The 26,160-nt window shown below is 56.4% G+C and overlaps 10 protein-coding genes and 1 non-coding gene across 11 annotated transcripts; 7 read left to right on the forward strand and 4 right to left on the reverse strand.

The window, feature by feature from the left end:
• Positions 1 to 209: 209 nt before the first annotated feature.
• B0I36DRAFT_351104 (ribosome biogenesis protein SLX9-domain-containing protein) lies at positions 210 to 909 on the forward strand (the record flags this gene model as incomplete). Its single annotated transcript, XM_046156982.1, has 2 exons — positions 210 to 212; positions 283 to 909. The coding sequence occupies 2 exons, from the start codon at positions 210 to 212 to the stop codon at positions 907 to 909; spliced, it is 630 nt and encodes a 209-aa protein (XP_046010390.1).
• Positions 910 to 3,150: 2,241 nt separating this feature from the next.
• Positions 3,151 to 4,174, forward strand: B0I36DRAFT_364774 (uncharacterized protein; the record flags this gene model as incomplete). Its single annotated transcript, XM_046159029.1, has 4 exons — positions 3,151 to 3,286; positions 3,372 to 3,386; positions 3,454 to 3,503; positions 3,569 to 4,174. 4 exons carry the CDS (start codon positions 3,151 to 3,153, stop codon positions 4,172 to 4,174), a joined length of 807 nt encoding a protein of 268 aa, XP_046010391.1.
• A 392-nt stretch (positions 4,175 to 4,566) lies between these two features.
• Positions 4,567 to 5,913, reverse strand: B0I36DRAFT_327433 (uncharacterized protein). The gene is made up of 3 exons (XM_046154476.1): positions 5,628 to 5,913; positions 5,387 to 5,577; positions 4,567 to 5,295 (listed from the first exon to the last, which is right to left on the reverse strand). Exons 1-3 carry the CDS (start codon positions 5,799 to 5,801, stop codon positions 4,866 to 4,868), a joined length of 795 nt encoding a protein of 264 aa, XP_046010392.1. The 5' UTR covers positions 5,802 to 5,913; the 3' UTR covers positions 4,567 to 4,865.
• A 1,723-nt stretch (positions 5,914 to 7,636) lies between these two features.
• On the forward strand, positions 7,637 to 12,987 carry B0I36DRAFT_364776 (uncharacterized protein; the record flags this gene model as incomplete). Its single annotated transcript, XM_046159030.1, has 4 exons — positions 7,637 to 7,723; positions 7,883 to 8,254; positions 8,348 to 12,583; positions 12,643 to 12,987. The coding sequence occupies 4 exons, from the start codon at positions 7,637 to 7,639 to the stop codon at positions 12,985 to 12,987; spliced, it is 5,040 nt and encodes a 1,679-aa protein (XP_046010393.1).
• Positions 12,988 to 13,438: 451 nt separating this feature from the next.
• On the reverse strand, positions 13,439 to 15,243 carry B0I36DRAFT_292230 (putative pyrroline-5-carboxylate reductase). Its single transcript, XM_046151769.1, has 2 exons — positions 14,844 to 15,243; positions 13,439 to 14,765 (listed from the first exon to the last, which is right to left on the reverse strand). Exons 1-2 carry the CDS (start codon positions 14,893 to 14,895, stop codon positions 13,813 to 13,815), a joined length of 1,005 nt encoding a protein of 334 aa, XP_046010394.1. The 5' UTR covers positions 14,896 to 15,243; the 3' UTR covers positions 13,439 to 13,812.
• A 173-nt stretch (positions 15,244 to 15,416) lies between these two features.
• B0I36DRAFT_413053 (putative monocarboxylate transporter) lies at positions 15,417 to 17,317 on the reverse strand. Its single transcript, XM_046161988.1, has 4 exons — positions 16,762 to 17,317; positions 16,420 to 16,674; positions 15,895 to 16,333; positions 15,417 to 15,819 (listed from the first exon to the last, which is right to left on the reverse strand). The coding sequence occupies exons 1-4, from the start codon at positions 17,250 to 17,252 to the stop codon at positions 15,652 to 15,654; spliced, it is 1,353 nt and encodes a 450-aa protein (XP_046010395.1). The 5' UTR covers positions 17,253 to 17,317; the 3' UTR covers positions 15,417 to 15,651.
• A 685-nt stretch (positions 17,318 to 18,002) lies between these two features.
• Positions 18,003 to 18,567, forward strand: B0I36DRAFT_327440 (uncharacterized protein). Its single transcript, XM_046154477.1, has 2 exons — positions 18,003 to 18,182; positions 18,273 to 18,567. The coding sequence occupies exons 1-2, from the start codon at positions 18,057 to 18,059 to the stop codon at positions 18,306 to 18,308; spliced, it is 162 nt and encodes a 53-aa protein (XP_046010396.1). The 5' UTR covers positions 18,003 to 18,056; the 3' UTR covers positions 18,309 to 18,567.
• Positions 18,568 to 20,381: 1,814 nt separating this feature from the next.
• Positions 20,382 to 21,587, forward strand: B0I36DRAFT_364779 (putative gibberellin 20-oxidase; the record flags this gene model as incomplete). The annotated part of the gene is made up of 3 exons (XM_046159031.1): positions 20,382 to 20,561; positions 20,650 to 20,823; positions 20,925 to 21,587. 3 exons carry the CDS (start codon positions 20,382 to 20,384, stop codon positions 21,585 to 21,587), a joined length of 1,017 nt encoding a protein of 338 aa, XP_046010397.1.
• A 426-nt stretch (positions 21,588 to 22,013) lies between these two features.
• B0I36DRAFT_t115 lies at positions 22,014 to 22,085 on the forward strand. Its single transcript has one exon. It is a non-coding gene; the product is annotated as a tRNA-Ala (tRNA).
• Positions 22,086 to 22,603: 518 nt separating this feature from the next.
• B0I36DRAFT_351111 (Alpha/Beta hydrolase protein) lies at positions 22,604 to 23,683 on the reverse strand (the record flags this gene model as incomplete). The annotated part of the gene is made up of 2 exons (XM_046156983.1): positions 22,604 to 23,325; positions 23,356 to 23,683. 2 exons carry the CDS (start codon positions 23,681 to 23,683, stop codon positions 22,604 to 22,606), a joined length of 1,050 nt encoding a protein of 349 aa, XP_046010398.1.
• Positions 23,684 to 24,830: 1,147 nt separating this feature from the next.
• On the forward strand, positions 24,831 to 26,113 carry B0I36DRAFT_364781 (uncharacterized protein; the record flags this gene model as incomplete). The annotated part of the gene is made up of 3 exons (XM_046159032.1): positions 24,831 to 25,080; positions 25,160 to 26,038; positions 26,097 to 26,113. 3 exons carry the CDS (start codon positions 24,831 to 24,833, stop codon positions 26,111 to 26,113), a joined length of 1,146 nt encoding a protein of 381 aa, XP_046010399.1.
• Positions 26,114 to 26,160: the final 47 nt, after the last annotated feature.

Raw genomic sequence — 26,160 nt, forward strand, 5'->3', positions numbered from 1 at the left:
GCAATGGCCGAGCAGGTCAAGTCGAAGTGTTTACCCCACAGTGACGGCACACGACGGTGGTCCCCTGGCCCACTAAAATTTTCGACTTGCGAGAAGCTCATCAAAGTCGCATGAGGACATCGACAACCTTCATCACGGGTCCTTCCTTTCGTTCGCAAGCGAGACCGCCACAATTCAGATCAGCACCTCAAATCTCACAGACAAACATCATGGTATGCCGCCGCTTTTCAGACAACCATCGCTCCAGTGGCAGCGCTGACACGCAGAAACTCGCACACACAGGCTCCCGTCGTCCCCTCTGCGAAACGGCGCACCCTGCGCGCAAAGCTCGCCGCAAAGTCGGGCTCCGGCGTGTATGCCCCGCGCAAGACGCCCCGGCCCGACGCCGTCGAGACGAGCGACTCGTTCATCAACAGCAAGAAGGACAAGCGGCTGGTCAAGCACTCGGCGTTCGTGTCGCGCATCGAAAAGTCGGGCGTCCAGAAGAAGGCCCTCAAGCGGAGGAGGCCCGGCAAGAAGCTCGTCACGAACATGGAATCTCTGGCCGACGCGCTGCCTGACCTGCTCGCGGACGGCGAGACGGAGGAGGGCTTGCAGCAGCTCAGGGAAGGCAAGATCCGGCACAAGAGTCTCAAGAGCCGCAAGGGCGCGCTCAAGCGCAAGGAGAAGATCGTCAAGGGCGAGGTGGAGCGGTTCGGCGTCAACATGGCCAGGCTGAATGCCGTGCCTCAGCAGCCGACGTCGGGAGCGATGGACGTCGAGGCTAGCGGTTCCAACCCGAGTAGTCAGGGCAATGGTGGCGCTGCTGTGCCGGCAACAACATCGAGCCGTTTCGCAGCCCTGAGAGGCTTCATCTCTGCGACCATGGAGCAGAACCCGCAGTTCTTGGAGAAGAAGCCAGCCAAGTGAGAGACTTGGACCTGCACAACACATTGAACATGCAACTCGCCAAAACTTCACGCGATGGGCATGGCGGTGCGCCCACGTTCGCACCATAGCAACTGTTCAGGTCTTGCTTTATCCTCCGAACAACCCGTGGTGGGCGCGAAGCCCTAGAGGCTACATGTCGGGAGGCAGCACTATGTGAGGTTCGGCAGACCGGCCCTGCGCACAGTCTAAATATGCGGCCCTGCAGGATAGCATCCAGTGAGGTGACAGGCAGGTGTGACAAAGCATAAAGGCATGCACCGGAAAGTGCCTAGGCAGGTGCAGGCGCACTCATGATTGCATCAGCCGTAGTATAGCGCGGTCCTCGATCAGCCAGCTCGCGACAAGAAGCTTCAGGTCCAGGTGAAGACAGTCATACTTCCAGCCGGCGGCGAGAAGATTCTGCTCCCCAGCTCTTAGCCCTCTTTGCATGAGGTCCGAGAATGCGTAATGGGCGCTCGGGACAAGAAGCACGGCGGGAGACCACCAAAGCGGCGACGGGTGCTGGGGCAAATGAATATATCAAAGGAAGCCAGATCTGTTTCATGCCACGTGCTTTGCATGCCAAGCTTTATTACTATGGCGGAACCCTGTCGCAACGCGTGAATCAAGACCGTCGATCGTACCCGTCACTTGTGCGCAGCAGAGTGTTCTGTCAATCGTCCTGCACGGCCCTGATTCGAGAGGAATGCCATCCCGGCTTTTCCGTTGCCGATCTTGGCGTCGACTCGTCCCGAGATTCGCGGGCCCTAGCTAGGAGCCTGTACAAGTCGTCGTTGGCAGAAGAGGCGCAGCCGAGATGTCCAGGCAGCTGCATAATCCAGCTCGGACCGTTGCAGCTAGGATCAGCCCGGATCATTCTTGCCCTACCGCCTTGAATCGGGGGACATCGCAACGAAATCAAAGTCCGAACCACGGGAATTCTTCCAGCAAAGACAGATATCTTGTGAGACGAGGGCAAAGCATCGCATCGCCGCGGCCAGCCAGTCATCCCAGCCCAGCTGAAGGCCAAGGCCCCTGGTGCCTGCCACTTGCATTTCAGAAACTCTAATGTCCGCTTCGGCGGAGGAAATATACTTTGAAAGCTCGGTTTGAGGACGCTGGCGACCCACTTTCTCCCCGCGGTTGAGCAGCTCCCAGCGGGGACTGCCCGGCTGATAACACGTCCACCCGCATCGCTCCAGGGACATTGGGTGGATGACAAGAAGTCGCATTTTGGTCACGGAGGCCTTCGTCGAGCTTCATGATGCTGCACGCGACGCTGTTTCGAAATACAAGGCATTCGCGCCACCTCAAGTTATCCATGGTCGAGCCAGCCGGAGATGCAAGTATGGACTTTGACGGGCATGTGTAAATTGCCGCTGCTCGAAGAGGTTTTAGTGCTGAGAGGTGTATGGAGCCTTGGGGCAGTGGCAGTGCACAGTGCTGTCAAGGTTGCGTGCCTGGCCCGGCCCAGCCCATGCGCCGGCTTTGCGCAAGTCTTGTTGATCATGAGCCGAAGCTGCATCGAGCGGCGTGGGCAGTGACGACTGTGGTGGTGGTGCTTTCCCCTCTGGCTCCTCCTTCCCTGCCTGCCTGCCTGCCAACCTGCCTGCCACTGGCAGGCACACAAACCCCGGGAAACACGCTGGCAGGGTCTTCGGCACCCGCGCCCGCTTTCGCGCGTCATCACCTGCTCTATTAGAGCTTGGCTCCTCGCCCACAGTCTCACCATCGTCATCCTCCCCAATCCTTTGGACAATCTGTACTCTCAAGCATCCAGCGGGTTTTTCGTCATCACCACCCAGGCCGTCCTGCTTGGTTTTGAGGCTCCAACAACGGCCATTCTCTCTGCACGGCCGTCGTTCCCAGCCGACCGATTTCCTGTCCTCGCAACTCTCATAAGCGCCAGCTTATTGTTTAGGTTCTTATCGACAAGGATTGACTCGTTCGCTCCGGTGGACTTCCCCAGTGACAGCTACGCCAGACCCCGCCGAGCCTGCCGACAAAAGCGCATCCACTCCCGATCGAAAGACCCTGTTCTCAGACCCATTCCGTCGCGCATTCCTCGACTTTTAGCTCCTCGTAAAACACAGCCAGCGCTCTCGATTCGGCCACGTCACGTTCGAATTTCTACGTGTTGCGAGCCGTCCCCCGAATCCGAGCCTCTCGCAACTCCGATATCCACGCGCATTCACCTCCAGTTCTACACAGCGAGTTTATCACGACTGGTGGAAAAAAAAAATGCCGTTTCGCGAGAGATTCCGGCAGCGTCTAGGTGATAGCGTGAGCCCCCATCGCAGAAAGAGATCCCGAAGCCAGCGCTCAAGAAAATTTCAGCTCTCGCCTTCCCCGTCTCCGAACTCGCCGCATCTTTCATGTAAGTCACCAGTCTACAAGTAATGTGACACAAAGGCAAATCCCTGCCGATTTCATGCACTCACATGCTGACTCTGATCTGACAGACCACGATGTGCTCTGTAAGTGCCCGCAGGCGGCATGTCCAAAGGCTGCGTGGCTGTACGCAATACTAACGCGGCCTCTCAGTGACATATGAGGATGTCAAAGCGCTCAAGGGCGACTGGCTGACAGACAATGTACGTTCTGTCGTCCTTGCATTAGAGACCCGAAGTTCTTGGCTAATCCACGTGTTGCACCACAGAACATTGCGTTCTGGGAAGAGTTTTTGGAGCACGAGATCCTGACAAAGTACCCGCAAGCGCACATTATCCTGCTTCGCCCTTCGATGACGTTCCTGCTCATGAAGAACAAAGACACCGAAATGGTCAGATCCGCCCTGCCAGACTTCCGCGGAATCACGCATGTCTTCCTACCCATCAACGACAACAGGAATGTTTCCATGGCCGAGGGCGGCAGCCATTGGTCCCTACTCCTCGTCAGTTTGATTGATGGAGTAGCTTTCCATTACGACTCACTCGACGGCGCAAATAACAACGAAGCCTGGGAGGCGACGAAACGGCTGTCAAATGTCATTGGCAAGCCGTTACGATACCACTATCTCTCTGAATGCCCCCAACAAGAGAACGGCAGTGATTGTGGCGTCTTCGTGTGCATAATAATGCGCCATCTCCTGATCAAGAGGCTGCTGGCTGTCAATGCCGGACAAAAGATATCCATGAGCATGGCGCATAAAGCGATTGACAGCTATGGTGCTCGCAAGGAGATGTTGAAGATTATCGAAAATTTACGTCGGGAAGGCGAGAGGCGGAGGACAACGGCTAGCAGTACACCACCTCGGATCGAGTGATTGCCTCGGGGAGGGTTCTGATCCCAGGAAACGGATCGAGCTTGAGGCTAGTCAGCCGTGCCTGACAGGTTCAGTGCTCAGATGGGCATTCAGACCCGTATGCTCGGGGAAGGGTCTGCTACCGCCGTTTGCTGAGAAGCCATGCCGGATGATCCTGCGTTCGGGAGCGAGAAAACTTGGTGCCATCACAACCTCCCCAAGGACACTCCCTGTTGCACTCTCGGAGGATTCGGCGTCTCAGTGGTGCCCTGCACTAACATCACTCCGTCTCCTTTCATCTCGAATCACCACACCCAGGCGTCTAGGCACGATCTCCGCGTTTGCAGCCCCTCTGACGAGTTGCAAATTCGGAACGCTCTGTCCAGCGTCTGGCCTTACGTGTTATGCCCGTTATGATTTCTAGCGATTTTTTTTTCTTCATTCTCCACGTACATACACTACCGAGACTACATCTGTTGGGTAGCACTGGTTCTTATTTTCTTCTTCTTCTAGCAGGCCCTCCACAATAGTGCCATACAACGGCTGCATTTCACAGCCATAAACCACTACACTATGCTCACTTCTGAGAAATCGATTGTGTCAAATGGTCCATAATATGGAATGGTCTTTACCAACGTTGGTCATAATATACTCAGGGTATGATATTCTCTGACATATACTCGAAACATACAAATCCATTCCCCCGTGCTCTCTACATGAGCAGCCTCCAAGCACCGAGCAGCAGCGCCGCGAAACCAGTGCACACACCCATAAGCCACTGCAAAGTCTGGAGCTTGACCTGCTCGAGCTTCTCCCTGAGCGCGGCGAGCTCCTGCTCAATCTTGGTCTCGGTCTCCTTGATCTTGAGCTCCTGAGTGGCGGCCTCGTCACGGATCCTGCCCTTCTCCAGGTTCAGGTCCAGCCGCACGGAGGCCTGGGTGCGCCCGATCTCGTCGCGCAGGCGGCTGTTGAGCTTGGTGATGTCGTTGGTCAGGCGCTCGTGCGCGGAGCGCGTCGTGTTGGACTCGGTCGAGTCCGCGCTGAGCAGCTCGGAGCGGAGCTTGGCAAAGTCGACCTTCTGCGTGTACGTGGCCTTTGCGGCATCTTCGCGGAGGACCATTGTCCGCGTGAGGTTCTGGATGCTGTTTTGTTCGTGACGGGAGTTTTTGTCTGTCTGTTAGTCTTCCAGTCCGTTTTGTGTTGCCATGAGAATTGGAGTTGGGGGGATCCTACCTCTCTTCGATGACGTCGTTGAGAACCTTCATCATCGCGACGGATTGCTCCTCCGTAAACCCTTCATCGCGCAGGCGCTGGACGAACCTGAGCGTGTCAAAGTGGTGGTCTCTGGCCTGGGCCCTGGTCGTGTGGAACGCCCGCGTCAGAGCTGGCTGGTGATGCTTCAGAATGGTAGAGGATATCGGTTGCTGGCGGGCGCGGGCGCGGGGGCGGCAGCGGCGGCATGATACCGCGCGACCTGTTGCGTAGGCCTTTGATTCCATTGTTGCGACGGCGCTGAGGCTCCTCCGATCGCAGCAGCGGCCCGCAGGTGATGATGGACAGAGGGGCCGCTGCCCACTGCTACCGGCGCAGTCCAGCTGAGCCGAGGCAGCAGGAATCGCGGGAGTGTCTGGATTGAATTCTGGGCCATGATTTATTTTCGCGTCCTTCGGTTGAAAAACTGAAAGGCTGAGAAGGGAAGATGTGGTTGGGAGGGCTCCAGCTGGGCACACGCGGGAGTTTCAAGTCACGATGGCCTGCGTAGTGGGACAAGAAGCGTCATTTGCGATCATGGCCAGGGCCGATTCTGGCCGGCGTCGCTCCTGGACCCTTGCCCTGGCACAGTGCACGTAACCCAAGTCGCTGAGCCCCAGCTACTGTGCTTGCAGTGTCTGGTCTGCACCTTGGGAAAAGTGGTCCGAGCGCTTGTGCCTGCCTCTGGAAGCGGGCCCCGTCCGTCTCTGCCATAAAATTTGTCGTCGGCGCCCTGCGGCTTTGGACGTTTCTTCTCTTTTCCTTCTTTATTCAAATATGAACAACGCAAATTATCACATTCTCGAGACAAGACCTTATTTGGTGCGAGGTATCCTTTTTACGGTGGCCCACGACCACTGAAGTTCTCGGACAGAATGGAGAACAACTCCCAGCGAACAATCTTGGGTGCGGTGCTCCCCGTCCTCCAAAGGGGGATGGTGGGGAGGATCGCAATGATTGAGCGTACATAGCTTTTTCTTCTGTGATGATTTTGAGATGTGTCTCGGAGTAGCCGAGAGTAACTTCGTAGCCAGGATCTTGCTCAACCTGATCGACGGCTTTGGGCTGTGAATGTCGAGATGTCGGCGGAGTGCAAGCGTTGATCGAATGAACGCCAACCTGACAATGGCATGCTTCCGTAACATGCGCATTGCGCGGCGCGTCCCCTCGGCCGAGAAGTCGGAAACGACCACAGTCTCGAAAGTTGGGCAAGCTCGCATGCATTGTTGTTGCACGTTACTGGCTAGTGATCGGTCGTCATTCACTGGATGACGATGTCGTCAATGTACTGTACTGGCCCTGTTCGTTCAGAAAGTCAATTCACTCCAAATTTGTTGCGACTGAATTAGTGCCGTGCAGGAGCATTGCTGAACTTGCTTCGCTCGATCGACAGAGGGCTGCCCGAATTGTACTATTGATAACTCCATGTGAGGTAAACGCAAGTCTACTTGCCTTTATGCATCGCTTCTTCGTACAGCCCAGCAATGGTAACGATGATGCCTGGCCGTAGACTGAGTGCCTGAGGCAGCCACTCGTTATTGGCTGAGCTAAGGCGGCGCGAATAAGGGGCATCTTCCACTTCACCCTGTACCTGGCCGTGGTTGGCCCGTGCCCGCTGAGCATTACGCTGGTGCCAAGCCCAAGCTCCCATTGCGAACAGGTAATCCAACTCGACCTGCCCATCCCAAACGGGACCGCAGCTGTTCCTCCCTGAACCACCACATCCTCCATCGTCATCCTCCCACTCCTCCTTTTCCCTCCCTCCTTTCAGCCCGCTAGCCTGCTTGCGAATCGCACGCAGCTTGCTCCGATCCGACGCACGCCTCGTCTCCGCCGGGCTTCCCATTATCGTGCAGCAAGTCACGATCGCCCTGTCCTGCCCCGAACAGCAGCGCGCGTCGTCACTCGATTGCCGTTCCCTCCCTCCCACCAACTAAACCCGACCTCACTGCGCGAGCCAACCGTCACATTTCTGGAGGTGTACTGCCTATCCGGCTGCCCATCTTCTTCGTCGCCTGGCGCCTCTCCATTCCACTGTACACATTGGATGCGATTCACGAATTCATACGATATCACGCAGTGCCACGACTAGCCCTTCCGGAGGCACCGCCCGGTAACAACTGTACGCCGCTCCACGCTCCACGATCCCAAGCCTCTTGTCTCCCACCATCCGACCGACATGGCGCATGGTCAATTTATGTCATATATGCTGAACATTTCCAAAACAGAATCATGGCGCCGCTTCCCATCAAGTTTCAGGAGCTCCTGCAGCTCAGCAATGTCGGCGTTGACGCCTCAGCCATCGGCTTCAACTCTTGTGTATGTCTGTCCCTATCACTCCATCGTCCTCGACGCGACCAAAGTGTCCATCAGACATCACCTGAAGCCGAGGCTTTTCTGGATCTTTGGCGCTCCCCAACCCGCTTACCCCACCATGATCACCGGGATTCATGCTAATTCTGTTGCCTGGCCGAACAGACTCTCGAGTCCGACTACTATATCTGCATAAGAGAAAAGAAGAATGAGGCTGCGTCACCCGAGGTCGTCATTGTGGATCTCAAGAACGGCAACAATGTCACACGGCGCCCTATTAAGGCTGACAGTGCCATTATGCACTGGACGAAACAGATTATCGCCCTGCGGGCTCAGTCTAGGACATTGCAGATCTTCGACCTCGAGAAGAAGGCCAAGCTCAAGTCCGCCACCATGAACGAGGACGTCGTTTTCTGGAAGTGGATCAGTGAATCGACGCTCGGTCTTGTCACAGATACCTCAGTCTTCCACTGGGACATCTTTGACGCCAGCCAAGCCGCCCCTGTTGAGGTTTTTAAGCGCAACGCCAACCTGGCAGTGAGTGATCCTTGCGTGACTCCCATACTGTTTGAAGAAAAGCTTGGTGAGCTTCCATCTTGATCCGTCCTGCTGACATTCTCGTTTGCCTAGGGCTGCCAAATCATCAACTACCGCACTAACAGCGACGGCAAGTGGATGTCCGTGGTCGGAATCTCGCAACAGCAAGGTCGCGTAGTCGGTAGCCTGCAACTGTATTCGAAAGACAGAGGTATCAGCCAAGCGATTGAGGGCCATGCCGCCACATTCGGCACCCTCCGCTTGGAAGGCGCTCCGGCCGACACAAAGGTCTTCTCCTTTGCTGTGCGGACTGCTACAGGTGCCAAGCTACACATCGTAGAGATCGACCACCCGGAGGCCAACCCTGTCTTCGCCAAGAAGGCCGTCGACATTTACTTCCCGCCCGAGGCTACCAACGATTTCCCCGTCGCGATGCAGGTCTCCCAGAAGTACGGCGTCATCTACATGGTGACCAAGTACGGCTTCATCCACCTCTACGACCTCGAGACTGGCTCCACAATCTTCATGAACCGCATCTCGAGCGAGACCATCTTCACAACCTGTTCCGACACGGACTCGGCCGGTATTGTGGGCATCAACCGCAAGGGTCAAGTGCTGTTTGTGACCGTCGACGAGAGCAACATGATCAACTACCTTCTCCAGAATCCCGCCAACACCGAGATTGCGGTCAAAATGGCCTCGAGGGCTGGTCTGCCTGGCGCCGACCAGCTGTACCAGCGCCAGTTTGAGCAGATGTTCAACTCGGGTGACTACGAGAATGCTGCCAAGATTGCCGCCAACTCTCCGCGTGGCTTCCTCCGCACCACCGATACGATCAACAAGTTCAAGAGCCTGCCACAGCAGCCCGGCAAGATGTCGTTTATTCTCCAGTACTTCGGCATGCTGCTCGACAAGACTACACCTCTGAACAAGACCGAGACCTTGGAACTGGCTACCCCGGTCCTTGCTCAGGGCCGCAAGCACCTTCTCGAGAAGTGGTTGAAGGAGGGCAAGCTCGACTTCTCCGAGGAGCTAGGTGACCAGATCCGCATGCAGGACGTCAACCTCGCTCTTGCAGTCTACCTGAAGGCCGAGGCTCCTCACAAGGTCGTCCCTGCATTCGCCGAGATGGGCCAGTACGAGAAAATCCTGCCGTACGTGCAGCAGACCGGCTACCAGCCTGACTGGATTACCCTCCTGCAACACATCGTCCGCACCAACCCCGAGAAGGGCGCCGAGTTCGCCAGCGCGCTTGCCAACAACGAGGGCGGTTCTCTTGTTGATATTCAGCGGGTCGTCGATGTCTTCCAGTCGCAAGGCTTGGTCCAGCAAGCTACGGCTTTCCTGTTGGATGCTCTCAAGGACAACAACCCAGAGCACGGTCACCTGCAGACGCGCCTCTTGGAGATGAACTTGATGAACGCCCCGCAGGTCGCCGAGGCCATCCTCAGCAACCAGATGTTTACGCACTTTGACAAAGCCCGCATTGCGGCTCTTTGTGAGCAGGCTGGCTTGGCTCAGAAGGCTCTGGAGCTCTACGAGGACCCCGAAGCCGTCAAGCGTGTCGTCGTCAACATTGCGGGCACCCCCAACTTCAATGCGGAGTGGCTCATCAACTACTTCGGCCAGCTTTCGGTCGAGCAGTCCCTGGACTGCCTCGACGCTATGTTGAAGACCAACATCCGTCAGAACCTTCAGTCTGTCGTCCAGATTGCCACCAAGTACTCAGAGCTCCTCGGCCCTGTCAGACTGATTGACCTCTTCGAGAAGTACAAGACTGCCGAGGGTCTCTTCTACTACCTCGGCAGCATTGTCAACATGTCTCAGGAGCCCGATGTGCACTTCAAGTACATTGAGGCTGCCACCAAGTCTGGCCAGTTCAACGAGGTTGAGAGAATCTGCCGTGACAGCCAATACTACAACCCTGAGAAGGTCAAGAACTTCCTCAAGGAGGCTCGTCTTGCTGACATGCTTCCGCTGATCATCGTCTGCGATCGCTTCAACTTCGTCCATGACTTGATCTTGTACCTGTACCAGAACCAGAAGTTCAACGCCATTGAGGTCTACGTCCAGCGCGTCAACCCCGCCAGAACTCCTGAGGTGATTGGCGGTCTCCTTGACGTAGACTGCGAGGAGAGCGTGATCAAGAACCTGCTCTCAACTGTCGAGCCCTCGTCCATTCCAATTGACGAGCTTGTCAGCCAGGTTGAGACCCGCAACAGACTCAAGATGCTGTTGCCATTCCTGGAAGCCACTCTTGCCGCCGGCAACCAACAGCAGGCAGTCTTCAATGCTCTGGCCAAGATCTACATCGACTCTAACAACAACCCTGAGAAGTTCCTGAAGGAGAACGACCAGTACGACACTCTCAGCGTCGGAAAGTACTGCGAGAAGCGCGACCCCAACTTGGCATACATTGCCTACCAGAAGGGACAGAACGATCTCGAGCTCATCAACATCACCAATGAGAACTCCATGTACCGTGCCCAGGCGAGGTACCTGCTCGACCGTTCAGACCGCGAGCTCTGGACGTTCGTCCTCAGCGAGAACAACATGCATCGCCGCTCGGTTATTGACCAGGTTGTTGCCACTGCTGTTCCTGAGTGCAGCGACCCTGCCAAGGTTTCCGAGGCTGTGGCCTCGTTCCTGGCCGCTGATCTGCCCGGTGAGCTCATCGAGCTGCTCGAGAAGATTGTCCTGGAGCCTTCTCCCTTCAACGACAACCCCAGCCTGCAGAACCTGCTCATCTTGACTGCTGCCAAATCGGACAAGTCCCGGGTCATGGACTACATCCACCGCATGGAGCACTTCAACCCCGATGAGTGCGCATCGCTCTGTCTCGATGTCGGCCTGCACGAGGAAGCTCTCGAGATCTACAAGAAGGTCGGCAACCACACAGCTGCTACCGATGTTCTGATTGAGCACATTGTCAGCATTGACCGTGCCAACGACTTTGCCGAGAACGTTGACACTCCCGAGGTCTGGAGCAAGGTTGCCAAGGCCCAGCTTGACGGTCTCCGTGTGCCCGATGCCATTGATTCGTACATCAAGGCTGGTGACCCTCGCAACTACGAGGAAGTGATTGAGGTTGCAACCCACGCTGGCAAGGACGAGGAGCTCATCAAGTTCCTCCGCATGGCGCGGAAGACTCTTCGCGAGCCCCCGATCGATACCGCCCTTGCATTCGCCTTCGCCCGACTTGATCAGCTCGCAGAGCTTGAGGACTTCCTGCGCGCAACCAACGTAGCCAACATTGAGGAGTCCGGTGACAAGGCTGCCAGCGAGGGTCTGCACCAGGCTGCCAAGATCTTCTACACCAGCATCTCTAACTGGTCCAAGCTCGCTACCACTCTCGTGCACCTTGATGACTACCAGGCTGCCGTCGAGTGCGCTCGCAAGGCCAACAACATCAAGGTCTGGAAGGAGGTTCACAGTGCCTGCGTGGCCAAGAAGGAGTTCCGCCTTGCTAAGATCTGCGGTCTCAACCTGATCGTCGATGCGGAGCAGCTCCAGACACTTGTGAAGCAGTACGAGTATGGTGGATTCTTCGACGAGCTCATTGATCTTCTCGAGCAGGGTCTCGGACTCGAGCGTGCTCACATGGGCATGTTCACCGAGCTCGGCATTGCTCTGTCCAAGTACCGCCCCGAGAGTCTTATGGAGCACATCAAGCTGTTCTGGAGTCGCATGAACCTGCCCAAGCTGATCCGCGCCTGCGAGGAGGCGAACCTCTGGCCCGAGTTGGTCTTCTGTTACTACCACTACGACGAGTTCGACAACGCTGCGCTTGCTGTCATGGAGCGTGCTCAGAACTCGTGGGAGCACCAGCAGTTCAAGGACATCGTTGTCAAGGTGGCCAACCTCGAGATCTACTACCGCGCCATCAACTTCTACCTGGAGCAGCACCCATCCCTTCTCACCGACCTGCTCCAGGCTCTGACTCCCCGCATCGATGTCAACCGCGTCGTTCGCATGTTCCAAAAGTCCGACAACCTACCCCTCATCAAGCCCTTCCTGCTTAATGTGCAGACGCAGAACAAGCGGACAGTCAACGATGCCATCAACGACTTGCTGATCGAGGAGGAGGACTACAAGACTCTGCGTGACTCTGTCGAGAACTACGACAACTACGACGCTGTCGATCTTGCGTCGCGACTTGAGAAGCACGAGCTTGTCTTCTTCCGCCAGATCGCAGCCAACATCTACCGCAAGAACAAGAGGTGGGAGAAGTCTATTGCTCTTTCCAAGCAGGACAAGCTGTTCAAGGACGCCATCGAGACTGCTGCCATCTCTGGCAAGTCCGACGTTGTCGAGGACCTTCTTCGATACGTGAGTTTTCCATTTCACCATCCGTCCCTTTATCGTCTTGTCACTAACAGTTCCTTTAGTTCGTGGACATTGGCAGCCGCGAGTGCTACGTCGGCATGCTCTATGCTTGCTATGAGCTCATCCGCCCTGACATCATTCTCGAGCTCTCCTGGCGCCATGGCCTGCACGACTTCACCATGCCATACATGATCAACATGCTTTCTCAGCAGACCAAGGAGCTCGCGCTATTGAAGGCCGACAACGAGGCCCGCAAGGCCAAGGAGACTGCCCAAGAGCAGCAGCAGGACGACACGCCCATTCTTGGCAACCGCTTGATGATCACGGCGGGCCCAGGTGGCGGTGCCCCTTCGCCGTCCTTCCAGACCAACGGCTTCGCTCCTCAGCCGACTGGTTTTGGATTCTAAGCTCGCATGAGGATTGTCAATAAACAATTCGATGGCGAAAGCATCAGCCAAAATAGTCAACACATTGACAAACACAATTTTGGCCTCCTTGCCAGATGTGATTATGCCTGCCACCTCACATCCTCTGCTACAAGGCAGGGACAAGCTTCTGTGCAGGTGGAAGGCATGCGACTTCGCCGAAGACGCCACGCTGGACATATTTGGAGCGGCGTCACTGAAAGGCTGTGGCCCTTTGCTGGGTCTATATGCCCACCTGGGCAAGAAGAAGATGGGAGGCTAATGAACTCCCTTATCTGCCTTTTCCTTTGTGTAGTGTCTCTTGATGAGAGCCGCTCACCAGGAGACTTCTTCTAGCAAACCGGCATCTAGAGAGAGATATTCACAACATAGTCCTAGTAATACTGGCGGTGTTTTTCTTGCCATGGCGGATATGCTCAATCCGTTTGAGGCTGGGGAGATGGCGACTGACCATTCAAATCTTGTATGTATGAATAGTACACAAAAGGAGTTCTTTGTTCCGAGATGCGATAGTCCCTTGTTGCGATCGCGTGCTACAGTGTATCCGCTATCTTGAGCTTTCTAGAATTGCGTGCCCATCTGCTCATAAGAGTGGACGCTCCGCTTAGATCTGCACATTCGACTTCGTGGATTGCTTGTTGACCGAACACTCCTCCTGGATGAGTCTGGATGATTTTCGGTTGGGCTCCCACAAGTAACTCTCTTCATAAAGTAATGCCCGCCTTGTTGCAACTGCCAATGCAGCTTTATTGATCATTCGAGTATTACCTTGGGTGACACTCGCCAACGATTGGAGTCCCCAAGCCCTCAGCTCTTGCCAGCAGCCTTCATCTCCCTCTCGCGAGACATTTCAAACACCCTCTCGATGCCCGTCCTCGTGGCGTCAGCATACACGCCATCCACGCCGGCGCCTTGCAGGACGTGCACGCCCCTCTCGGTGCAGCCCTTTGGCGTCATGACCTTCTCCATGACCTCTTGTGGCGACTCCCCCGCGAGGACCATCCCCGCGGTGCCCTTCATTGCCTGTGCGGCCATGATGGTCGCGTCTTCCCGGGATATGCCCTTTGCCACGGCCCCGTCGATGACGCCCTGCAGGGCGAGAGTGAAGAAGGCGGGCGTGGAGGCCGCCGTCACGCTGGCTGCGGGCATGAGGGTGCTGGGAACGTGGATGACCTTGCCGATGCTGGAGAAGATGTGCTCTGCGAGGTCGTCAGAGGTAGTCTTGGAGGAGGAGGAACCTGTCTGTGAGGGGTAGTGGCTGATGATGGTCGACGACTCGCGGATCGTGCTTGCAGTGTTTGGCATGGCGTGAACCAGGACGCAGCGCGGGAGGCGTTGCTGCTGCTGCTGGTCTTGGTCGTCCGGATAGTGAATCAGTGCCTCAAGCTGGGGCAGCGAGAGTCCCACGCAGATGCTGAGCAGGACCTTGCCGGACAGCGCTCTCGCCATCTCCGGGCCGGCCAGGATGCCGGATGCCTGGGAGGGCTGGCAGGAGAGCAGGATCACGTCGGCGGCCTGGACGGCCTCGAGGGTGCGGCCTTGCCACACGTCGATTGCGGCGGCAGTGCTCGGTAGTGGGCCGAGCTCGGACACTTTGTGCTGGAGGGCGACGACGGACTCGGGGCGGTTGACGCAGGCGATGAAGCGGGTGAAGAAGAATGGTGGTGGTGGTGGCCTGGCAGCGCTGTCGTGGCTGGGTTGACTGGAAGCGGAGTGCTGGGATGTGACCACGCCGCGGAGGATGGCGATTCCCATGTTTCCTGGAGAGTGGGTTTCGCTTCGTAAGTCATGTGCCTCCGTGGATGAAGTGTTCAGTTAGTCGTTGTAACGGTGCTTACCACAACCGAGAATCGCCAACGTCAAGCGGGAGTTGTTCCTGAGGGCTGACATGATGGAGGGTGTTTGCAGGGTGTAAGTCGAGCGGGCGTCGGGTGGTGTAAGTCGGACGCGGAGACTAACACGGATAGTGCCAAGTTGAGCGGTTCGCAGACATGAAAGGGTCTAGCCAGCCGCACCGCACATGGTCGCCAACGAGGGGAGCCGTGCCAGTCTTGAGCAATTCAGGGCACACATGGTATGGTGGAGGCTGTCGATGAGCGGTTCCAGCAAGGCATAAGTACCCGTGACTATTGCATAAGCAAACACTGGAAATGGGAGGCACGACCGGCAGTCACAACAAACGAAGCCCCGCCCAACCGCTCCGGAGGCCGGTCAACCTTGGAAGGCGCGGAGACACTCGATTGGGCACCCCCCACGCATGCTTGGCAGCTGCTTAGGGTTGCATGAGCGCTAATGCACCTGTCATCACGGAGCATCGAAGGGCGCAAACTGCCGCTGTCTCCACCATAACTTGCAGGCGACAATCGATGCTTGGACGGCGCAGTTTTCAGCTCGGATGAGTCTTCAATGTTGTTGGCAATCTTCATATTCAGCAGAGGCAACCCGTTCTGGAAGGGCGCCATTTTCTTTCCCGACTTCCCTCCACTTTGTCGCTTATGTTTCTACTTTACTCCGCCTTGACTGTCACATTCAGGGAGCCTGCTTAGTTCCTTGAGGCCCAGTATTGTTTCTTACAGCAGGAAAAGTTGAGAAGATCCCGGAGGGACTTGCGTGGCATTTCAGTGCTCTTCTGCCTGGCTGATTTGTTCATATCTTGCTCAGGAGTCCTTTGCTCGACTGTACGCGCACAACACCAACCAGCAGGCAGGAAGCCAGAGCCGCCGCTCCAGCAAAGAAGATGGCCGGGTGGTAGTTGCTGGACGAGCCGTGTTCGCCACCGTAGGCCGCGAGCAGATAACCGGCGATAGGTGCTCCCTAGGACATGGTGTTCCGATGTTAATGCACGAGGCTCAAGTGCTTTGGCATGAGATCCGGATTCTTGTAACTCACCAACAGATAGCCTGGTCCCCATCCGGTGATGATCATGCCCATGACCACTGGCATCCGCAGACTGCCAAAGAGGGAGCTGACAACGGGAGGCATGGCGGAGAAGAAGCTCCCGTTACCAACGCCGTTCAGGACCACAAACACAGCCAGCGGGCCCACCGACGTCGAAAACGGCCACACCAAGAGCAGAGTCAAGGCATTGAGCAGCAGGGCGAAAAAGAGGGTGTTGACGGGGCCAAACTTGTCGCAAGAAATGCCGCAGCCTAGCCTGCCAATCGCCGACGAGAGATTGAACGCGGCAACCAGGGCGGCGCCCGCAGTCTGGGACAAGCCGATAGTGGTACAATAGAGTGGCAAGAAGAACGGCGCGACCAGGAGGTAGAACGTAGAAAGACCGCCAGCCACCATTAAGGTGAGGAAGCGAGAATTTCTGAGAAGGCCTCTGTTTTCTACTGTCAGTAAAGCTCCTTGAACCCGTGCACACAACACCAAGCAGGCATCCATGGTTTCATTGTTTGCGGTACTGACTTGTCAATAAACGCATTCTTCCTGATGGGCACCCGCTCTTTGATGACGAGCGCGGCGGGCACCCCAGTGGCTAGAATCATGAAGCCGAAGATGCGAAACGTCCATGCAGGGCCTACTCTCTGGATGAGTCCGCTCATGGCGAGGGTCAAGGCGGTGCCGCCCAGGCCACCGGCTGCATAGATGATACCAATGGCCGTGCCGCGCTTTTTGTTGAAGTACTGCGCCGGAGTGACAGACACGAGCAAGAAGCAGAGGCTGTCAATTCGTCAGCTTAGAAATTTCGAGTTTTTTTTTTTTTTTTTGGACAAATTGGCTGTGTCTGGAATTCTAGCATGGGCATACCTCGTCCCAAGACCCATGAGGACACCGCTAGTAAAGAACAGCCCACCGACATTGCCTGTGCAGAACCCGCTGAGGACACAGCCGCCTCCGAGACAGATGATGCCAAAGAGGGCGGCTTGCCTGGTGCCGACCATGCGGATGAACTTTGCCCAAACGAGGGCGCCGATGCTGTTGAAGGTGACGCACAAGGCGCCGACCCAGGACAGAGTCGAGGCCGACGCAAGCTCCCTCTCGACGAGGGCGGCCTGCATGATGCCCCACGAGTAACTCATGCCCAGGTACCACCACGTGAGGGTGGCACAGCCGGCAATGACGATCCAGCCCTCGCCACCTTCGGGGACATTGGCATCTGCGAGACGTGAGGCTTCGACGATGTCATCTGGGTCTGTGTCAACGGTGAGGCTGGCCGCGGGCGCAGAGCAGGACTGCTGGTACTGGTGGCTAGGCCGGAGCTGGGGCTCTGTTGCTATGGCGGTGGTTGTGGCGGACATGTTGGCGAGTGACGTTGGGACGGAGGGCCAGCCAAACAGGTGCTGCAGAGGGTACAGAGAGGCAGATGCAAGGTGAAGAGCCCAAGCTGAAATTGGAAACAGACGTGCTGCCAAAAGACAGCAATCAGCCACCAACACCAAAGGGCGTGCCAACGACATCCATGACCGATGCTTGGCGCGGATGTGGGGCTCCGAGTTGTCGGCCGGGGCCCACCCGTCGACCAGGCACACCGGCCGGAGGCGCCGCAAGCGGTTCGAGGCAGCCCTGGCCCTGGAAGGCTCACGCAAGCACCTCGTCACGGTCACGTCACGCCAATGGAAGTGCCCGGCATTGGCTCCTCACTTGGGCCGGTCAGCCACCAGTGAGTGCATGGTGCAGTGCAGTGCCGGTCCAGGAGGACCCATCCATCAGCACTTGACTTGCAACTGCCCAGGTGCATGCCCTGACCTATCAAGGAAGGTGCATCTGGCACCGGAAGCCTCCCCGGCTGGGGCCCTGCACCGCGAGGCCCCACTGCCCACGGCCCGCAGTGGGGCCGGCACCTTCCGGACCACTGACACCACCTCCGGCTCAGGCATCAAGTTGTTATGCTGACGCTGGGCTGCGTCAGCTAAGAGAAGAACAACCACATACATGAACACGCGTCTGGCAACTCCTCTCGCGGGCCTTCCTGGTACAGGGCAACTGTAACCCTGCAGGCCTTCGGCCTCGGCACCCAGGCATCTTTCCCCGGCAGCTGTTCGGGATCGCTTCAACAAAGTACACCACACCCTTATCTACCCAGGCGCGATCCTGCACCACCCATGCATCTCGGCCGCGGGAGGAACTCCAGGCTTGGCGTGGTCCGGGCCGGACACATCCTTGCTTTTAACTCCGGCGGCATATGCCGAGCCCCTGGGTCGTGTACGGGCAGACCTTGCGTGAAAAGGGTATGCAAGTATTACCCACCAGCCATGTATCCGCCATCGTTACGACTGTGCTGGCACATCAGACTGATCTAATACCGGCCGTATCTTCAGTGCCTGCAGCTAGCATTCTGCCAGCCACCTAGCTAGAGCCCGCTGGCCTCGGGCCGGCCCGCTACCTCAAGTGGGTTTCTTGTTAGCGTCGCCAAGATTACCACGGATCTTATGGTGGCCGTGAGCAATCCAAGGTTTCAGATATCGTGCGATCGCAAAGACTGAGCGCGAGAGTGGCCTGGAGCATACGTTTTCTGGATCGCTGCCCTGTACGACGTACTTCATGTAGGACTTTTCAGGGGCACATATCCTAGTCAGGGTGCCTTCCGTGGCGTTTGCTTGATCTCCATTGCTGACGCGACCCTCCCTCACTCACCCACGAGGCTGGTGGCTGCGCTGGCGACAGTGCCATGACAAATTTCATTTACATCCAAGATGTTTTGTACGGTACAGTACGGCAATGGCGTTTGGGTATTCTCTCTGCTAGCCGAACATCGCACCGATACCTGGCTATACCAGCCGCCTCAACTGCAGGATTCTAGACACATCTGCCCCCTTTTAGTTGAGCTGGATTTCTTGCTTCTGCGAACGAGTGCCACCATCAGGTCGCTACTTGGACCTATACAAGCAGGATTATATCCCGTGGTGCACATGCGGCACCTGCTCACCGACTGAGGCGAAAGGGCACCCATCATCGGTGATTCCATCCATGCCTGGGCGTCCTGGATGAATTGCGTGATTCGGGGAAGTTCCATTTCCAAAGCTTAGCGGGTGTTCTTGGACGTCGTATTCTGCAGCGGATAGCTGCAGCCGGCAGGGTAGCATCCTTGCGTGATGATTTCGCACTGCTCGGGTGGACACGACGGCTGTCACTCGCAGCAAGAGTCGCATATGTGATCAGAGATAATGGCAGCGGACAGGGATAGAACGAAATCCCTCGTACAAGTTAGCCGCCTGGGGCTTATGACGAGAATTGAACGCTCCTCATAGTTCCAAGAGCGGCAGAGTGGACGTCGTACCCATCCGTGCGCGAGAACACTACGCTGGTGATACTAGAATATTGCAGCCAGCTGGGAGAACTCTTCTTGCCGAGGTATGCCCGCGTCAAAGCTTTTGCAGGAAGACTGGTACAAGGCAGAGATATTACAAATTTGATTTGACAAGTCCTACAGCTCCCGGCTGACAACCGCAGATAGGCCCAAGATCCACGCCATAAAGACGCAAGGGCAGATGTCGATACCCGGAGTTGCCACTTCAGGAGTCGTTGTACTTTCGCCACGCTTGACAAGGCTCATTTGGTGTTCGCGTAGAAGCCGGAAGCAAAAAGATCCCGGGAGGAAGCGGGTGCTTGATTGCTATTATCCCTCCGTAATGCGTCTGCTGAAGTTGATTAGATACGAAGACAATGGAAGTGGACAACGCAACACTGGGAAGGAGATGAACCAAGGACAGGGTCAATGGCCTCACAGTAATGCTCTGATCAGAACCTGTTGTCACTCCCTTGTCTGCGATCATACATACTGCCCGAGTGTTCATAGCACGCCTCCTCTCCGAGTTCTTGATGAGGACACGCAGCACTTAGCACTGAGGACTGTCGCTGTCATCCGGGGGGGGGGGGGGGGGGGGGTTCTTTACGGATCTCTCTATGTAGCGTTGGAAGTCCTACGCCATCTATGTGAACCTTGGTTCTCGGAATTAAGCGCAACCCTTGAAGGCAGATACCGGTACATCGCCGACCTCAATTTGGTAGGGACACCACGGCTTCTCCCATACTGGAAAGTCACATTGCAGCCTCACTGCATGCAGCTTGGTTGGTCGATAGGTCCTGATATACGATCGACGATCGGCATTGCCCTCGATGCGGAGACGAGATGCTGACGACTTTCAGACGTTCATGAGATCCTGATCCTGCTGGCAAGGGGAGGAAGGGGGGAGGGAAGGCCAAATGAGTCCATGGAGGGAACTACCTTACTCGGCGAAGTCTTGGAGTCGTACCGGCGCTAACCGAGCGAGATGCGACAAGATGAAGAACATGCTACATGTATTTAAAGGCTGGTGAGATCCTCGAGAGGGAGGTGCCATCTAGCCTGGCCAGTGACTTTACAAGCCATCATCTACACTACAAACAGTGACCTCCCTCCCCGAAATCGAAATAAAAAATCATACAAGATGGGTTCTGCCGGACCGCTCGAACTCGAGACGCTCGATTTTGGCAAGTTCCTGGACGGGACGCCGGCCGAGCGCCAGGACGTTGCGAACAGGCTCGTCCGGTCCCTGACACAACATGGCTTCACCAAGCTGATCAACCACGAGGTGCCGGACGATGTGGTTGATGGGATTTGGTATTGGGTAAGTGCTTTGTCTCCCTGCCTCGCCGGTTCAGGACCTGTTTTTTGGAGAAGATGGCTAAAGCTGGAATCTGTTGGACCACCTACAGGGCAAGAAACTGTTCGCCTTGGCCCCCGAGCAGAAGGACAAGTTCAAGCACCTCCCCGGCCCGGACCCTCAACGAGGCTGGAGCCATATCGGGGCCGAGGTCACGTCCCGGCTCCAGGAGCGCAACTTTGCGGACGGCGTAAAGAACCGTAAGGAAGAACTCAAGGACGAAAAGGTAATAAAATCAAAAATCGGGGCATCTCATATCTCGTTCTGTTTCTTGATGCGTATATGTATTTATGTACCCAACAGACTGACTGACCAACGACGAAAAAGGAACACTTCGACTGCGGGCCCCCCAACGACCCCGACTTTCCCAACCTGTGGCCTGACGACGCCGACCTGCCGGGCTTCAGGGAGTTCATGGAGAAGTACTTCATCGCCGCGCAGAAGACGTGCATGACCATCCTGGCGGCGATCGAGGTCGGCCTGGGGATCCCCGAAGGGTCGATCCAGGAGATGTGCAAGCCCGACGCGAGCGAGCTGCGGATGCTCTACTACCCAGAGGTGAGCATCGAGACGCTGCGCAGCGGCAAGATCAAGCGGGCCTGGCCGCATACCGACTTTGGCATCATCACGCTGCTGTTCCAGGACAGCCTGGGCGGGCTGGAGCTCGAGGACCGGCGGCAGGACTTTGCGTTTGTCCCCGTCATCACGGAGCGGAGGAACGAGATGGTTGTCAACCTGAGCGACACTTTTGGCCGCTGGTCCAACGGCCAGATGCCCCCCGGCGTGCACCAGGTCAACCTCCCGCCCTCGCTGCTCGACAAGACCGAGGGGGTCGTGCCGGAGCGCTACTCGTCCGTCTTCTTCTTCAAGGCTCACCGCGGGGCAAACGTCGGCCCGCTGGCACCGTTTGTGTCGGAAAAGACCCCGGCAAAGTATCCAGAGATGACGGCACTCGAGTTTCATCGGCAGATGACCAAGATTCTGTACTAGAATTCCCAAACGAGGCGAGACCGTGTAGGGGGGGGTTTGCACACGGCCAGGTTGAAAATAAAAAAATACAAAAATTGCCATCCTTTGAACAGATATGTAGGACAATTGGAATCTCACAGACTCTGGACCTCAATCCTCCCATAAATTTATACCATGTACTTATATTCTCCTTGGAAGCATTATTAGTAGAACTTTGAAACCTCAAGACCTCACGTTGGGGGGACTGTGGAGCCAAAGGCGGCCATAATTGTCATAATCCCAAGTATGAATGATGTTTCCCCGTCCGAGGCCACGAAAGGCACGCCGACGGAGCCACCCATCATATACTTTCACGTAAATTGCGAGCACTGAAAGAATCACATATGCACGCTGCCACAACTTGACAAGTATATAGATATCAATTACCACCGTCATCTCCAACAACCCGGGCTTGTGGTTTAGTGGTATAATACTCCCTTAGCATGGGAGTGGTCCGGGGTTCGATTCCCCGCGAGTCCATCGCATAGAGGTTAAAATCCTCTATTATACCCTCTTTTTGCATTTTTGTGTGATTGTCCATGGCCTCTGTGGTCGTGATTCTGAGATGGCGTTGTTTTGACGGTTTTTTTCTTTTGGCCCCTAGTGCCAAGCCGAATGTTTGCTGTGATAGGCTGCCACTGTGCCGGAACCACGGGTAGTGCCTCCCTGACCTGCTGGTCAAAGCCCTTCTTCCAAACCCCCTAAAGATCATGGGCACTATTGCTACTCATATATCGTCTGCTTGACATGGAGCCCAAAACGAAAGGGGTCATGATTGACCAAGATGCGGAACTGTGCGGCATCTCGGCCACAATATCGGCCAATGACGTAGTGCACGACTATTTGAAAGGGTTACGAGGTACCGAAGTTGTCTGTAGTAACGTTAAGTCGTCTACAGTATGATGAAAGGAACGCAATCGGAAAGCATCACTCTCCACCCGGTGGGCCACCGAAGTCGAGCTCCACGGATAGCCTTGCACGGTTGACACTAGTGCTATCTATTTGCCTAGACTATTGTGCTGCACGGCTGCAAGCCTGCGGGCCAAGTACCCAGATACTGTTCTCCTGCCCTCGGCTCGGAAAATGACATCGTTGTGGAAAGCGCCATTGACCTTCTCACGACTCACCTCAAGGCCAACCTCTTGACACCTTTCCAGTATCTGCTGGCTCAACTCGGAGGGAACGAGCTCGTCCTTGGCTGCCTCGAGGATGAGAACTTGGGGTTGATATTCCGTGTTGCGATATCGCTCGGCTATCGCGGCAATATTGGCGTAGCTGTCTAGATGCGTGCGAAGAAAAGGCCACAGGTATTGATACGGAAGCCACTTCTGAGGGTACAAGACGGAGAGCATGGCTCTGATCGAGGTGAAGGGGGTTTCGAGGATCAGGTTGTCGAGGCGAAGGTTGGAGGGCACGTCCACCTCGGCAGCAAGGTTGGTGGCCACGCCCGAGCCAACGCTCTGGCCCCAATAGACTGCATGACCTTTGCATCCTGCACCAGCCGATCCTGCGTGATAAGCGGAGGTCCAGTTAAGCGCAGCAGTGGCATCCAGCCGGATGCCATTCTCGTTGGGCCGCCCTCTTGAAGTCCAATAACCCCTGTAGCTCAGGCAGACCATTGTGCAACGTGCATTCAGCGCGTCTTGCTGCAGCTGCTTTTTCAGCATGCTCAGCGTGGAGGACAGGTCTGGCAGCCGGGGAGGAGTGGACGCGGCATTACCTATTATTCGTTGTCAGTTGAATCTTTAACCAGCAGGAGCCATTGCGGACACCGAAGACTTGCCTTGGAAATAGAGAATGTAGAAATGCGTGGTGGGTGGCCTGTTGGAGGCTGCCAGGCTGCCTAACGATACGTCGGCTACACAGAGGGCGAGATCTGTCCCGTCTGCGGCACGGACACGCTCTTCACGCCACTTTATGCCGGCGCAACGGGCCGAGTAGTCTGCAATGGTTTCCCAGCGCGAGTTGGGCGGCATGCCGGGCATGAAGATGATCTTGTTCTGGAAGAGGACAAGCATGCAGCACTTCCATGTCCACAGAGCGACAAAGAGGCCGGCAAAGACAACCGGGGCCAACATGAGACCCTGGGCATGGAAGGCCCTCGTGGCAATGCATGGCCTACTGCGCATGCAGGCGGGCATCGACGGCCGCGACGGGCCAAGCGCCACGGGCTGGAGGAGGCGGCGGCGGCAGTGACGAGAGAAAGACTGGCGATGCGAGAGCAGCGAGGTGATTGGGGAATTGGGCCGCACTCCCAGAGGCAGGGTGCGACCCTGCACGAGACGAGGTGCCATGTGTCTCCGGCTTAGGGGACGCCTCTGAAGAGCGCATATGCATTGGTGATGCTCGAGCACATGGTGACAACTGGCCAGCTTCGTTCAGAACCGGGCCAGATCGTCGCAGAGACAGCAGGCGGGCGTACTGGTCGCCAAAGAATGCTGGTAGCCGTGAAGAGAACGCCGTGCCTCGACTATCTCGAATCACCTGTGGATCAGCGACAAGCGGACCATGTTGATAGGATGCCAAGAGGAGGAGGGAGGTGGTGGGTGTGGAAGGGCAAGTCGAGCATCAAATCCCCGGGCCATTCCAGGTTGGGCCCTCGATCGGCGCAGGCCCGAAGGTGCTGTGCTGTGCCGTGTCCATGTGGGGCGGCCCGCGCTAGCGGAGGGGAGGAGAGGCACCAGTTTGCTTGCTTGCATGGCATCACATGCAGTCCATGCCAATGTCCAAATACGCCCTCGCCCAGGCCCAAATGTTTTTTTTGGTTTCTCTCTTTGGCAGCTGTGCGAGGTTTCACAACAGCCACCTAGTGAGATTCAAGCAACAGACGACTACTCTGGGCCAGGTCAAAAAGGGTCCGCATTCTGCATAGTAGCAACAGAGACAGTACCCCGCCACGAATCGCGATTCGGGAGTCACTTGGTGAGCAGGGGTAGTTACTGTGCGCGACCGCCTCGATCTGGGGGCATGCACTATTACCGCTGCTTACAAACTTGTACATACCTCGACCAACCACCCAGAAATCCACCGCCGACCAAAACAAAGAAACAAACACACAGAGAACCTCAGCACGACCCTTCCCTGTGTACAGCAGAGCCTCACCAAACTTGCTCGCAAGCCACGTCACCGACCTCGCGCCCCCACCCTCAAGCCAGGACGGCCCAAAGAAGCAGTCTGCTCTGCTCTACTCCCGTGAATCAGTTGCCCCGCGCGGCTTCCTTCACCATGCCTGGTCCCATCACCACCGAGGGCGAGGCACCTACTACGCCAAATCACATCGAACTCGTCGAGGACCCAGAACATGCCAGCAAGGCAAACGGCCCCAGCAGCCCTCCCTTGACCGACAGCAAGGGCTGGGATGGCAAGCTGCGCATAGACCGCAACGCCCTGCTCCAGAATCCAGAGGCCATCTCGGATCCAGAATACTCGGACGAGGAGAACGTCTTGGTCGGCGACGAGATCTCTGCGGACGAAGGTGCGCCGGTACTCTCTGTGCACCGCATCTCGGTGGCCGAATTCTGCTAACCAGGCATCTTGCTGACCCTCGTCAATAGATCTGCTCGACGGTGAAGACCCCGAAGTTGACGACATTACCCTTACACACTCGCGGATCGGCTCCATCCCTGCGCTCAAACTAGAACGGTTCACAAAAGTCGTGCGTCTCTGCCTGCGACAGAACCTCATCCAGCACCTGGAAGGCCTGTCTGGCGTGGGCGCGACACTAGAGGAGCTCGATCTCTATGACAACCTTATCTCGCATATTCGCGGCCTCGATGACCTCGTCAACCTGACGTCTCTCGACCTCAGCTTCAACAAGATCAAGCACATCAAGCACATCAGTCATCTGACCAAGCTCACCGACTTGTACTTCGTGTCGAACAAGATTAGCACCATAGAGGGTCTCGACACATTTGTCAACCTGCGCCAGATCGAGCTCGGCTCCAACAAGATCCGCGAGATCAAGAACCTCGACGCACTCAAGAACCTGGAGGAGCTCTGGCTGGCGAAGAACAAGATTACAGAGATCAAGGGCCTCGGCGGACTGCCCAAGTTGAGACTGCTCAGCATACAGTCCAACCGGATCAAAGATCTCTCGCCACTTCGCCAGGTGCCCCAGCTGGAGGAGCTGTACATCTCCCACAATGCCCTGGAATCTCTAGAGGGCCTGGAGGAGAACGTCAACCTGCAGACCCTGGAGGTCTCGAACAATGCGATCAAGAGTCTCAAGGGCATCGGTGGCCTCAAGCTGCTCGAGGAGGTCTGGGCTAGTTACAACCACATTGCCGATTTCGCCGACGTTGAACGCGAGCTCAAGGACAAGGAGCACCTCACTACGGTTTACTTTGAGGGTAACCCGCTGCAGCTCAGACAGCCTGCGCTGTATCGCAACAAGGTCCGCCTGGCCCTGCCGCAGGTCCAGCAGATCGATGCCAGTACGTCCATTTATGCCATGCCCCCAATTTCAGTATGGCTGTACTAACTGTGAAAAAGCCTTTGTGAGAGCCTGAGTCTGCTGGTGCGAGTAGTCGGCCCCATCCTTGTTTCCTTCCCATTG

The sequence above is a fragment of the Microdochium trichocladiopsis genome (assembly GCF_020744255.1).
Source record: "Microdochium trichocladiopsis strain MPI-CAGE-CH-0230 chromosome Unknown B0I36scaffold_7, whole genome shotgun sequence".
Taxonomy (NCBI): domain Eukaryota; kingdom Fungi; phylum Ascomycota; class Sordariomycetes; order Xylariales; family Microdochiaceae; genus Microdochium; species Microdochium trichocladiopsis.